At 44.2% G+C, this 13,684-nt stretch overlaps 1 protein-coding gene across 1 annotated transcript in view; it reads left to right on the top strand.

The window, feature by feature from the left end:
• The window catches only part of ncor1 (nuclear receptor corepressor 1), a 128,721-nt gene that overhangs the window by 76,329 nt on the left and 38,708 nt on the right, over positions 1-13,684 (top strand). The window contains exons 16-19 of the mRNA XM_056284759.1: positions 418-713; positions 6,938-7,003; positions 12,840-12,976; positions 13,119-13,209. Of these exons, the coding sequence (XP_056140734.1) occupies positions 418-713; positions 6,938-7,003; positions 12,840-12,976; positions 13,119-13,209 (590 nt within the window). The remainder of the gene's footprint in view (positions 1-417; positions 714-6,937; positions 7,004-12,839; positions 12,977-13,118; positions 13,210-13,684) is intronic.

The raw sequence follows: 13,684 nt of genomic DNA, 5'->3' as shown, positions 1-13,684 counted from the left end.
AGATGGTGTAAAGTGATAGGCAAGTTTCACCAGCCCAAGCCCTGGCTGGGATTTCTGGCTGTTCAGCCACACCCTGAACATCTGAGAGCTGAGAGGGGACCGCACCGGCCCACCACCACTTATTTATCCAGTTGGCTCATTTGGCAGCTAGTCATGATTCATGTACAGCCTTCACATGAGGAGTGCTGTCGCTGGTAAAATAAACTTGCTAAAATAAATGGGTTTAAGTCTGACATTTGGCTCCCTTTTAAAAGGCTTTTTAATACATGTAATTGTGTTTGAGAAATTTCCATTCAGCCATTTCTTTTTTTAATGAAATGTTTCTGATGATTAACAAAAATGAATGGCTGTTGTCTGTATTTGCTCAATCATTTAGACTAGTAAGGTTCAAGCTGTGTTTCTTATGTGGCACCACAGGGACATTAGCAAGGACAAAGACAAATGTGACGGTGGGGAGGACGAGGACGGTAAGGAGCAAAACACGCCACGTGGCAGAAAGACTGCCAACAGCCAGGGCCGCCGCAAGGGAAGAATCACCACCCGCTCCATGGCCAACGAGGCTGCATCTGTGGCGGCCGAGGAGCCGCCTCCCCCAGCCCCAGAGCCGGCCCTGTCGGAGCCTCCACAGCTCCCTAAACCTGAGCCAGCCCAGAAGGCCATGAGGGAGCCCCCCAAACCCCAAACACCAGTAACTGCCATGGATGTTAATAAAGGTAAGCTGCCACATCTGCTGTGTTTCGTTTTCCCGTGGCTAACTCTCATGTTGTGATTGGTATTTTGCTGGCTTGATCTGAAGAAATCCTGAGGTGCAGGGTTTTCATATTTGAAACCTAAATCAAGTCAACACAGGCTATGTTCAGACTACACCTCAAACCTGACCCAGTTATGACTATTCCCTCAAATATGACACAGATCAGATTTTTTTTTTTGTTGTAAACAAGTGGCACATGGTCTGTGGCACAGATCAGCAGGGTTGGCTGCTCTATATTTGCCTGTATGGACTGTCTTTCACCAACCAATCTGAAACTATGATCAAGTAAGATTGGGGAAAACATCTGTGGCACTTGTTATGTACTGGTAGAGATGCGGTTATGGAAGACGTTTGCTGGGTAAAAAATTATGCTTATGGAAATCAACGGAAAGACAGCAAAGTTACCGAAATAAGAGCCATTTGGGGAGATGCCCCCTCATCAGTCTGAACTTAAAAGTTCCTGTCGGAAAGGCTGAGCATCGTCACAAAATATTTTGCATTTGCACTTGTGAGTCATTTCAGCATAGATGTGTGTTCACGCTGATGTCAGATATGGATCCATTAAAAGAAAATGTAAACAATCGAGGGAAGAAATTAATCTGAGTAAAAAATTGCGTTAGGGGTCAGGCCTGCAGTCTGAATGTAGCCATATACCCACCAAGCTTCTGCAAAATGAAACTTGCATTGACTTTGTTCAGAAGCTAAGACGGAATAACAAGAAATAACACATAAGAAAGGGCAAAAGTAGCACCGCATGGCATGCAAGCATACATTAGAGGAGTAGTAAAGTAGCGGTATGCCCCTCAAACTTTGATCTCCAGTTTAATTAGTTATTAATCTTACAGATCAGTAGATAAAGTGAATTCTTGCCAATTCACAGCCCTTTTCTGTACTGTACTGTTACCCAGTTTCCCCTCGGGGAGGAATAAAGTATTTCTGATTCTGAATCTGTAACATGGAAATACCAAGACTGCATTGTTAACTACAGATCTGTGTCATTTCAAGATGTGGCACACCATTGCATCGGACAAAGTGGAAACTGGGACTCCATGTAATCAAACATGAATAAAAATGTGCCCCTTCACTTGTGCTGTTTGCGCTGCAAAAATCACCATTTGGGTTGGTTCAGTTCTTGTGATATCAGACTTGTTTTATGAGCTGTGACGTCACTCTTCCCCACAACTAACTCCGAACGACGTCACAGTAGTCTGTATTGTTTGTGTTGTGTCTAGCTGGCCACCATAATAATCTTTTGAGTTATTTTAAGGGCCCTGACACACCAGGCTGACGGTCGGCCATCGGCCAATGTCAGGCCGTTGGTGGGTGTCTGTGACCCTAGTTTTTGCGGTGTGTCCCGCACCATCAGTAGTAGTCAGACCCCTGTTGGCACCTTTTCGGCCAATTTGGCATGTTGAATCGGTGGAGCCTGTCGGTGAGAGATTACTCTGATTGGCTGTTCAGCTTAGTGAATCAGTGCAGAATGTACATGCTAGTTGGCTGTCAGCTGTAGTCTTCATGGTGTGTTCAAGTGCTACTTTTTGGCCCAGACAGCAGGCGACGTGAGTTGATGCAACAGTCGGCCTTCTGTCTGGGCCTTAAGTCTTTAGACATCAGCCCCGTACCAGTCTATGGGAACAAGCGAGAGACTTGGTAACAGCAAATGTTAAGAGTCAGTCTAAGTTCAAGAGCTTGCACTGATATGTAAAAATGATGGCATAATGCAAAAATATTGCTAAAGTTCTGCAGAAAACCAAATTTTTATTCGGATGCAGTTTCATTCTAAACCAGAGACAAATAATGTTTTGATGGTTTCCAAATTTTGTTTGCAGTTTTAAGGTTCTGGTGTTATAAGAAAGGAAGCAGCCCTACCCAAAAAAAATGATGTATGGAAAAATGTGTGTATTAATGACTTGTTCAGTGATAATAAAATCAATGCAATGCTTGTGTGATCAACACTGCAAACCCTCTGATATTGGCCCAAACAATGATTTTTGCTGCACAAATGGAATGGCACCACTTTGGGTCAGTTCAGGGAAGGGGCCGAAGGTGATGTCATCTCTTATAAAACATAATGATAATTGTACTTTTGAAAATAGCTGTGTCACAAATAGGCTCAAACAGCACAGACAATATTATTTTGGAATGATTTGGACGTTGATGGGGTGAAGAGTGATGTGATGTGAAGAGTGATGAAATTTTAAATCAGTTATTCAGAGTGTCATGCTGTACCTATGGCCTGGCTCGGCAGCCTATCTGTGAAATTTAGAGCTAAACTATATAATCAAATCCAAGTCTGTGTGAAAATTATTGGTCAACGGGTGGCACACGCCTTTCAAGCAACTCACAACAAGAGCACGCTCAGACCTGCTAGCAGTATCTCTTCTGACTCCTCGCATGTTTTGAACAGAGAATACCAACTTTCGCCCTCCAAAAGGCTATTTAGAGTCCCTCAATTTAAACTGCAACAGGTTGAAGAATTCTTTTTATAAATCAGTCTATCCTGTTGCTAAACCAAAGTCAGTGTGCTGCTTATTGAGATCCGAATCCAGAGAATATAATGTGACATCTGTTTGTCATGACTGTTTATGTTTTGTACGTTGAAGTTATTCAGAGTAAATTGGCATGGAAAGTATCATCACAGCTCATGAAATATGTTTTAATTTCTCAAACCATACAGGCACAGTGTACAGACATAGTATGAGGGAAGGTGCATATTCTTTTTTTCTTTTTTGGAATTTCCTCCTTTTCTCTCCCCAATTGTATACGGCCAGTTTCCCCACTCTTCCGAGCCATCCCGGTCGCTGCTCCACTCCCTCTGCCAATCCGGGGAGGGCTGCAGACTACCACATGCCTCCTGATACATGTGGAGTCGCCAGCCGCTTCTTTTCACCTGACAGTGAGGGGTTTCATCAGAGGGATGTAGCTCATGGGAGGATCACGCTATTCCCCCCAGTTCCCCCTCCCCCCTGAACAGACACCCCGACCTAACAGAAGAGGCAGTAGTGCAGCGACCAGGACACATACCACATCCGGCTCCCTGCCCACAGACACGGCCATTTGTGCCTGTAGGGATGCCCGACCAAGCCGGAGGTAACACGGGGATTCAAACTGGCAATCCCCATGTTGGTAGGCAACAGAATAGACCGCCACGCTACCTGGACGCCCCCTGGAAGGTGCATATTTTTATTTGGTTTCTGATCATTTTGTGCCAGGTTCACGGAGGTCACAGAACTTAACTCTCAGCAAAGTGGTAGCTGAATCTCAGCCCTTTCTATCTGAGTCCATCGCAAAGCTGGGGAAATCCTAGTTGAACTGAACTAATTAGGGGTGTGAAATTACACTCTCAGAACAGACTGCATTTTCTTGAACCATCCTTTTGTTGGTAACTAAGGAGACTTCTTCTGCCTCCCACACTGGGATCCACCGTATGACACTGACTTTGTTCTTGGGGCAGTCAATTCATCACTGTTCCAGTCCGTGATGTTCGTTTTGAGTGCTGATGATGTGATGATCTGGCAGAGGAGCTGGTGTCTTTTGGTTATTGTAATTTATTTTGGTTATTTTATTCCCTCATCATTCTCTCTCAAAGCATTTTTTTTAAGTGCCATCTCTGACCAACCAGATATGGCTGTTGCATCCTGCACAGGGAACAATGTTTGGACTGTGAGGGAGCTGGTAGAAGAATAAGTGCGATTTTACTAAGGTATTATTAAATGTAACAAGAGGTAAGTTGTTTAATCAACAACCATCTTCCCCCAATTAAATTTTTATCCTGCAATTACTCAGATATTTTACATGTGGATGGGATGGCGTAGGGTTTATTGCAGATGAATAGAAATGTCAAACCATGGCTCAGAGACCACGCAGAATAAACCTGTGGCGTCTTTCTCCCTAAAGTCTGAAATTGTATTAGTCCTTATCTGCTGGGAACTGGCCAGCTGGTTCAACAAGTTCAGGTACTCGTTGACTCCTTGCTGACTGTGACATAGATCCACATCCTCCACGGCAACATATCAAGGGCCGTCTGCTCCTTCTAGCCCGTCTGTCACCATGGCAATGCAGAGCCCCCGTTGAAGACGTTGTCATGGTTTTCAGGCTAGCACACAGGCCACTTAATTTGTCCTTGTATGCTAGCAAATCCCATTGACTCCTCATACTTGCTCTGCGGCGACTCAAGGTTTTGGATATTCTCAGTCCTCTGTGTTCAGATCTTCATGGCAGTAATATGCATAGTTAACTCACTGGGTTTTGTAAGTGTTCCTGCGCCATCTGCCCTCTATTCTGCCTCCCTCTACAATCTGTTATGTAAGCCCCCGTGCCCCGACGTGATTAATTAACCCTCTGCAGCATGTCCTTCCAACCCTTCAGTCCTCTGACCTATCTGGCTACTTTCTGGGCCTGTCGTGGATTTACTGAGGTCCGTGTCCGGTGCAATCTCCCTGAGCGACCACTGAGCGAACCTTAACCGTGTGTTCAGTGTTTGCTGCTCTCTAGTAACCCCATGTCGGGGGTTTTTCTCAGAAGTGTACTAAGCACAGAGGGTCGCCCTCTGTCAGTGTCACCCTGTTGGAGTGCTGCCAGGCTGGCTGCTGATTCAGTGGGGGCAGATGGCAATGGTTCGATCTTGTCGGGACTCATGGGTGGTTGGGTGAGGTGTGGCCTGTCATCGTGAGGTAGGTGCTACATTCTAGGTAGACACCCCTGTCTGTTTTTCCAGGGTTCCCATGCATCATGGGAAAACTGGAAATTGAGAAACTAGTTTTCCAGTTGTGAAGAAACACTTGGAAAGTGATCAAATTGATCAGATGTCCTGTAGATATAATTGTGGTCATGGAAGATTGTCTTTAGGTTATAAAATGGGGGTTTTGGCCACTTAGATTATACATCAGTGCTTTAAGTTTGGTTGGTATGTTCACTGATCAGCTAAAAAGGTGCTCAGTCCATTCAGAGGCTGCTGAGGCTTTAAATGATAATGACCTTTTGTGAGAAATGGCTGATAGGTATATCCAAGCAAAAATCCTGGAAAATTTCCTTGAAAAGTCCTGGAAAATGATTTCCTAAAAAGAATAGGAACACTGGTTTGTGTAATGACATCCCTTCAAAGAGCTGTTTGAAAATAATGACCCCCTCCCCGGGGGGGGGGGAGCTAAACCATTATGGGGAGTGCTGGATTACCAGAACACGTGAGTTTTGCTGCAGGGGGAGGCTCGCTCGGCCCAGGAGACATTTGTTTGCTAAGGTAGAACAGACTGTGTGGCTCGGGAGCCACCTAAACAGCAAGGATGGATCTCATCGTCTTTCAGTGTGGGGGGTGGGGTGGGGGGCTCCTGTAAATGTCAAGGGTTCATCTGCTGCTATATTTGTCCAAATGTTTACATGGTCTCAATGGGTGCTTGCAAAGTGGGCCAGGGTTCACTCTCAGCTCCTCCCCCCCCCCACCACCCCCACCACCATGTAGTTGTGTTCTGTGAAATTCACTGGGGGGTGTTGACAGTGTGGCCAAAGCCAGGAGATGGAGATTGTGTGTGTGTGTGTGTGTGTGTGTGTGTGTGTGTGTGTGTGTGTGTGTGTGTGTGTGTGTGTGTGTGTGTGTGTGTGTGTGTGTGTGTGTGCTCGCCATTGAATGGGAGTGAGAGTAATGGGACAGTGGATAGTGTGATAGTGGAGGGGAGTGTGCATGTGTGTGTGCTTGCGAGTGAAAGAGAGAGAGTAATGGGACAGCATGATAGTGGAGGGGAGTGTGAGTGTGTGTGTGTGTGTGTGTGTAGGGCTGAGGGCTGACTGTTCTATCTATCTGTTTGTCTCCATCCAAGGCCATTTCCCAAAGAGGGAGGCATGGCTCTCTACTCCTCCACCGTCTGGCGCAAGATCAGCTGACCAGGGCCCTCCTCCTGTGGATTAGAGAGGCGGGAGGGTTTGTCCTGAACTGGAAAGAGAAGGAGGAAGGGGGGCGGTAGGAGAGAGGAAGAGCGTGAGAGAAGGGGAGGAGAGAAAGAGAGGGAGAGAGAGAGAGAGCAGGTCTCAGCAGCCCCTGAATGTAAACAGATTATTAGATTAGTGGCCATGAGAAGGAGGCAGCTGAGGAGCGGGCTGACTCTTCTCGCCGTCCATATCTCGTTCTCTCTTTCCTTTTTCTTTCTCTTCGTCAGTACTGATGGGGCTGTCTCTCTTCTCTCTGTCGTCTAGCTGGCTCCGTTGAAACCGGGGAAACTTCTCGCTGGACCGAGGAGGAGATGGAGATCGCCAAAAAAGGTAGTGTTTCATTTTAGCTTTCTGTTTTCTCCGTCTGTTCTCATTGCTCTCATTCTCATTGCTCATTCTTCTCCTTTTTTTTATTTTTGGTCTTTCCACTGTTTACGCCCTTTTTTCTTGTTATCCCTTCTCTAGTTGTCTGATCTTACCTTACCCCTGCCTGTCATATACGTGTATACACACACACACACACACACACACACACACACACACACACACACACACACACAAGCCTGGGCAGTACTATACTGAGGGCTTTCAGAGAAAACTGAAGGGCTAATGGGAGTAAGCCACATCGCTCTCCCCACTTTTCAGAAGCAGTCTATTAAGGCCATCCATGAAGCAACAGAGCGTGACAGTTCAGCTTCCTCTGAAGATCACTATCTATTATTCAAGTTTACACACTTTGTAAAGGCCCTATAAAAACTTGGAGTTACTTCAGCCTCCTGAATTCTCCAAGCTATTCCTGGTCTCACTGCAGTGCTGTAGTCACCTGTCAGATCACCTGCTGTGAAACTGTGGACCAGTCCCCTACTGGCCCCCACTCATTTAGCTACCTCACAATGGGCCGCCACGGAGGGTCCTGGGAGAATTAAGACTAATAGACTGGGTAGAGTAAATAAAGGGATTAATGTGGATTAATTCAGGCTCTCTTGGGTGGGTCTTGGAGATTTCTACCCCCATTTAAAACTCACACGTCTCTTATGATCTCGTCAGGCATTCGGACTTGTATGCTATAGATGTCTCTGACAATTAGTGTAACTGCAAGTGACCTGGGTTGCCTCTCTTATGTCACATGATGAAGCAGTTTTATAATTCACTTTTGGCCAAACTACTTTTCGTTGTGGGTTATGCATGCCAAGTTCACTGTTAACGCTGTTAATCTGTAGAAACCTGGGTGTTAAAAAACACAGGGCTCATAGAAACTGGGCTGTTTTCTCAATTCAGTTCCCCCTCACAGCTCAGGAACACAACACTGGCTTTGTTTATTTAATAGAAATCAGTGTTTGCCGCAGGTCTGAAATATACTTGTGGTGGTAGCCAGCAGGAAAGGGCCGCCATTACCTGCCGGCACAAAAATGGTCTACTACATGTGACACACAACAGATATGTGTGATGTTGAAGCTTGAACACAATATTTTGGTTTATTGAATATTTCTATTAATTTCAGAAGAGGGACCAAGTATGTGCACATCCAGAAAATATTATTAAGATGCAAGACAAAAATTGCAAAACTTCCTGTGCCTGAGGAAGATCTAACTGTTCGAAACGTCATAAATGAATTTGCTTTTGGGAGCAATTTAGTGTGCAGACCTTACTCCTTCATTCGATTTCTATTCATTTCAGATGATGCATTTCACAGATCCACCCCCCCAACCCTCCCCTCCATCTACCCACATGGGATGGGTAAGACAAAGTAAAAAAAAAAACAAGAAGAATAAAACACTATAGTGTGTATAAAGATGGCACTGTTTGTCAAAACACTTAATATTTCTGGGGTTTTTAAAGAACTCCAATGCCTGTGCATATGGGAACACCTCTGGTTCTGGTCCACTTATTGATATTCACTGACTTGCAACCAGGTGCTCCCCTTTTCAATCTGTTACTCAGGTCAGTTTTGACCTAAAAAAACAGACACTTGGCTTTAAATTAACTGTTGAGCAATTACGTGCAAAATATGTTTAGTGCTGAAAGAAAGATAAAATTCAGCCACCCTGCTCAGTAAATGCATGAAAAATTAGTAGCCCAACCTTAACTAAAGTTAGTCTGTGTCTTTCTAGCTGCCATTGCCCAAAGAGAAAACAAATTATAATCCTTCTTATATTTAGCCAGGACAACTTTGCTGCATGTTGATCAATTGTCAAGTTACGTGTGCTGAATACACTCGTGAGTCTTGTAGCTGCCAACGCAGCACCATTCCCGCTTTCTTTCAGAGAATTTCAAGTTACTACCAAAGTCAGAACAATTACACAATCAGGAGAAATGGAGTTGCTTCAGCTCTCTCTCTCTCTCTCTCTCTCTCTCTCTCTCTCTCTCTCTCTCTCTCTCTCTCTCTCTCTCTCTCTCTCTCTCTCTCTCTCTCTCTCTCTCTCTCTCTCTCTCTCTCTCTCTCTCTCTCTCTCTCTCTCTCTCTCTCTCTCTCTCTCTCTCTCTGTGTTTCTCTGCAAAGCGTGTGCGAGATTGTCAGTAGAGCCTTCTCGCGATAGCAGAACAAACCGGTACGGGAGGGGTAGAGCAAGGGGAGATTGTCCACTAGTTAATCAATCGCGGATGGCGTCGTTCTCTCTGACGGATAAAATTAAAAATAAAAACTGCTAAAATGGGTCACCAAATAAATATACTTGGGCGGCCATTAATGAATCTGGGCGACCCGCCCAAGTAAAGTCAGTGTGTGGGAAACACTGGAAATTGCTCATTTCATATCCATACCTGTACCTACAGTTTATTTTAGTTGCTCTCTGTGACGTGTTAACGGTGTTGCATTTTTTCTATGGCTCAGTCCTGTCCTACTGCCCATTGATCAATAAACTATAGGCCTAGTTGATAAGGAAAATTGTGACATCATGTAGGTCAGTCACTTACTGGAACAAGACTAGGTCAAAACCTAGTATATGGCTGGACCGTGTATGGTCAGTGTTTGAAATTGTGGCCAGTTTGTTACAGGGATAGTCAGTGGTAGTATCTATAATGTGAGTTCCTGGATATTAAATGTTAATCTGCAATTTTGTGTAGTGGTTCCAGTAATATTTGTTGTTAAAGTGTACTGAAGTATCATATCACATGACATGGTTAAGCTACATTTGAGTAAAAAAAAGGTTATAAGTGCAGTTGAAAGAACAATACTTTCCACTCATATATTGGGATGTTTAATTTGAAAGAGAACTGAAATTAAATTGTAAGTAGACCTATTCTAATTATCTGTTAACTCCCCATCCTCTTTCATCTGTTTCTGTCTGCGGATTTCTCTCGTTTTTCTAAGACTCACTCTGTATTGACGGGCGAATTCACAAACAATGGATTGTGGCTGCTGATAGCACCAGGAATTGCACATCACTTACAACCGCTATCTGCCTCGTTTCAAGGTCCGATCCGCAAAAGATATTGCGCGAATTATATTGCAGTGCAAACACGCCTGTGAAGTTTTGCAGCCAAGTGCAATTTGCCCTGGTTTTGTGTCTGATTGCAGTTATCCATGTGACAAAGTATAATGGTGGCTGGTGGAACACAGTAGGCAGGCTCAATGTCATCCTTGATGTCGTCAAGTATAGCAAGAATTGGTTGACCTGGCGACCCTTATCTCTGAATGATTTCAGTGTCAGTTAAATTAAAAAGTGCTCTTCCCCTGTGAAATATCCACTCGTGAGCACGCCTGGCATGACAATGCCTTAGCCTGGCTACAATCACCGCTGCTATGATCACTGAAAAGTGGACGTCAGTTACCTCCAACTCTCTGAATATGCTAATAATTTGCATTCTAACTGCGTGTGGCTATTGCGCTGGTGTTTGTTAATTGGACTTCTTTTTACAATGAGGTTCATTTGCATAGAAAGGGGCCAATTTTGCGCCAAAGGTATGCATATTACCTCATTTGAATACATGCAAATGGCACCAGAGCACCGAGAAGACATATGCTTGGCAGTACAGTTTGGGGTGCATTTCACCCTTTGTGGGTCCTTTTGAGAATTACACGGTCTTATTTGTGCAGGTTTAGCGGCCGCAAAAGCTGCGCAATCCTTTTGTGAATTTGCCAGTGTTTTGTCAGAGTGATTATTTGGGGTACTTTTAAGTGCTCCCTCATGCCTCTCGGTGCTCGGCCAACCAATTGAGTAGCTTAAGTGACGTCGTTGGTCATCTGATCCAGCGGCCCAATCGTGTCAAACATGATCATTCAGTCAGTCACTCTAAACAGGATCACTCAGTCAGTCACGCTAACCTGGTCGCTCAATCAGTCAGGGACATTCACGTTTGTAGGGCTGGCCCGCTGGCCGGTCCAGTCAAAAAGTGAATTCTCATTAGCAGATATGTGCACTTACAGAATCCTTTCATTTCCACTGCCAAACTGCAGTTTAACTCATCCAGTTCACCGATAGGGATTATTCCTGTGTACCGTTTGCTTGGTCAATTTAATTTGTGTCAGATAATGTTATCTGACATTTTAATTTCAGCAGGCTGAAACATGTTCATGCAGACATATCAGTCCTCAGACAATTACTGGGAAGTACTATAATTTCATTCTCACCTCATACGAAGGGTTTTACTAAGAACTGGGCAGGGACCGCCTTTTTCAGACAGAACAGTGTATGATTGGATTTGGACAAACTCAAATTTGAGCAGAGTATATTTTCACCCCACAAACGAAACAGGAACTAAACCCCCCAGGGCTCTATCCAGCTATGCCAAACAACCAGCATGTAAACATGTCCATGGTTGGGCGTGTGAAAGAAGCAGGGTGTAAGTGATGACTAGTGTACATTTTTGCAGCTCTCAACAAACCAGAGATGTGGGCTTAAACCAAAAGCTGCTCCCAAAGCGTAAATATCCTCACCCTGACTTTGTGTGACTTTAGCTGCTGATTTATTGTTTTCCTGCTGTACCGAAATCACACAAACCTGTGGGTAAAGAAAGAAGATGCATCGGGAGCCACAAGAGCCCTGAGCTTGGTTAAACATTTTGTGGTTTGCTTCACTGGTACTTCGTGTTGAGCCTACATTTGTTAGATATGAAATGCCCTTCCCATCTGAGGGACTTAAGGCTATTGTGTAGCCTAGTCACTGTGTTACAGCCGTTCACATTTGCTGGAGGATTTTCAGAAGTCACGTGACTGAAGGTGCTACAACAAGGCCATTTGAGGAATGTGTCGATTTGTCTTGGAGTGCTGCTCAGTTGACCACATGATTGGTGCAGTAAGGCAAAAAAATAGGAAACGTTTGTGACAATGTGACCATTGTTGAGGGTACTACATTGTTATTGCTTAGTTGTTATTCCATCCATCCATCCATTATCCAAGCCACTTATCCTAATTTGTTCATGATTACTAAAGGAACAAAAAAATACAATTAACGTGCCATTACTGCCAGTCACAAGAAATGTGACTAGATGTTGATATGAAAATGGACATGGCGACACTTATCTCTGCTGCTAACCCTGTTCTGTACTTGCCCTATTTTGGTTGTTATACTGACGCTTTGTGAAACAAGTTTTTTCCAGCCTGACATGCTTATTTAATGTCTGTGTATTTAACAGACTCTCAGCAAGACTAGAGTCAGACGGTCCTATTAACCTTTTCATTTAACTGGAACAGTAATGGGGCCTTGTCCTCAGTTTTGTCACAGTGCCATTGTCCTTAACCACAGTAGGACAGATTATTGGAAATGGAGGAAGTGGTCAAGTGGGTAGTTGGATTTGGCGTGCGGACACCGTAATGTCAAAGGTAATTGTTATTCTTCCAGTTCACTGCAACTTGGCAGCATAGCCTTTTGTTTGTTGCATGGTGTTGGTCAGGATGGAGTCGATCCATCAGCAGAACACTGCAAAAAGGATTCCTTGGGTTACAGTGTTGTAATAATACCAAGAGCTTGACTAAAGGAGAAAAAACAGTCTGTGTTTGATCAAAGATAGCAAATATTTACTGGTTCTGTTGATAAGTTTTAAAGGAAATTTAATCACTATGCTGGAGCCTTGATAAGCCTGCAGATTCATTTTGGTTTCGTAACACGTGACAAACTTTCTAAGTTGAGCTAACACTTGACACGTGTACACGGCTGCATTCGTTTGTGTCCGTTTAAGTGCAAAGATGCTGAGATGTTCACGCTGAATTGTGTCTGTGCTAAACTAGGGCTTGTCGAGCATGGACGTAACTGGACAGCCATTGCCAAAATGGTGGGCACCAAAAGTGAGGCACAGTGCAAGAATTTCTATTTCAACTACAAGAGACGACACAACCTTGACAACCTACTTCAGCAGCATAAGCAGGTACAGAAGCAGGCAACAGCATGGAATATTTACAGTAACATAACTGTGATTACCCTACAACTAGAAATACAGTAACGGTAATGAAATAAAAACAAAAACAGACAACGCAATATGCTGAATCTCGTGTGTTTCACTTTCCTAGGATAACCGGCGGGCTCAAGCTGATAGGTCACAAGGGGAAGGTGTGGCCACAGCATCAGCTGATGACGATGACAACCCAGATGATAGTGAAGGTCAGAGATTAAACACACACATATACACACACATACACACACACCATCATCGGCGGTCACTCGGGGTTGAGTATGACTGTCCTCCTTCTAGGTCCATGTGGGTCTTCAGGTGGGCATAGAGGTCGATGCTGGAGCTGCATATTTTGGGGCAACACACACACATCTCACACTCTCTATCTCCATCCCTCTCTCTCTCTGGGTCTCTCCTCTAATGTATGTTGGGTTTGAGTCCATGGGGCATATGTAGATGCTGAAAGTTTGAGTTTTTGATGTCCAGTGTTTTCACTTGGCTTATAATAAGGCTTCACATGAATGAGCAACTAATGAATAGAAGAAGAAGAAAAAAAGCAACAAGAAAGATTTGAAGGGGGGAAAAAAATCCAGATCGACGCTGGCTAGCTCTAATATAACGCACCCTATGAATAATCTTATAAGGATGTGATTAAAGTTAATGGCGGAGTCTGTTGTTCATCAC

Source organism: Lampris incognitus, chromosome 8 (assembly GCF_029633865.1).
Source record: "Lampris incognitus isolate fLamInc1 chromosome 8, fLamInc1.hap2, whole genome shotgun sequence".
In the NCBI taxonomy this organism is placed as follows: Eukaryota; Metazoa; Chordata; class Actinopteri; order Lampriformes; family Lampridae; genus Lampris; species Lampris incognitus.
Note: the sequence above shows the minus strand (reverse complement) of the source record. Positions and strands in the feature narration are given on the sequence as shown.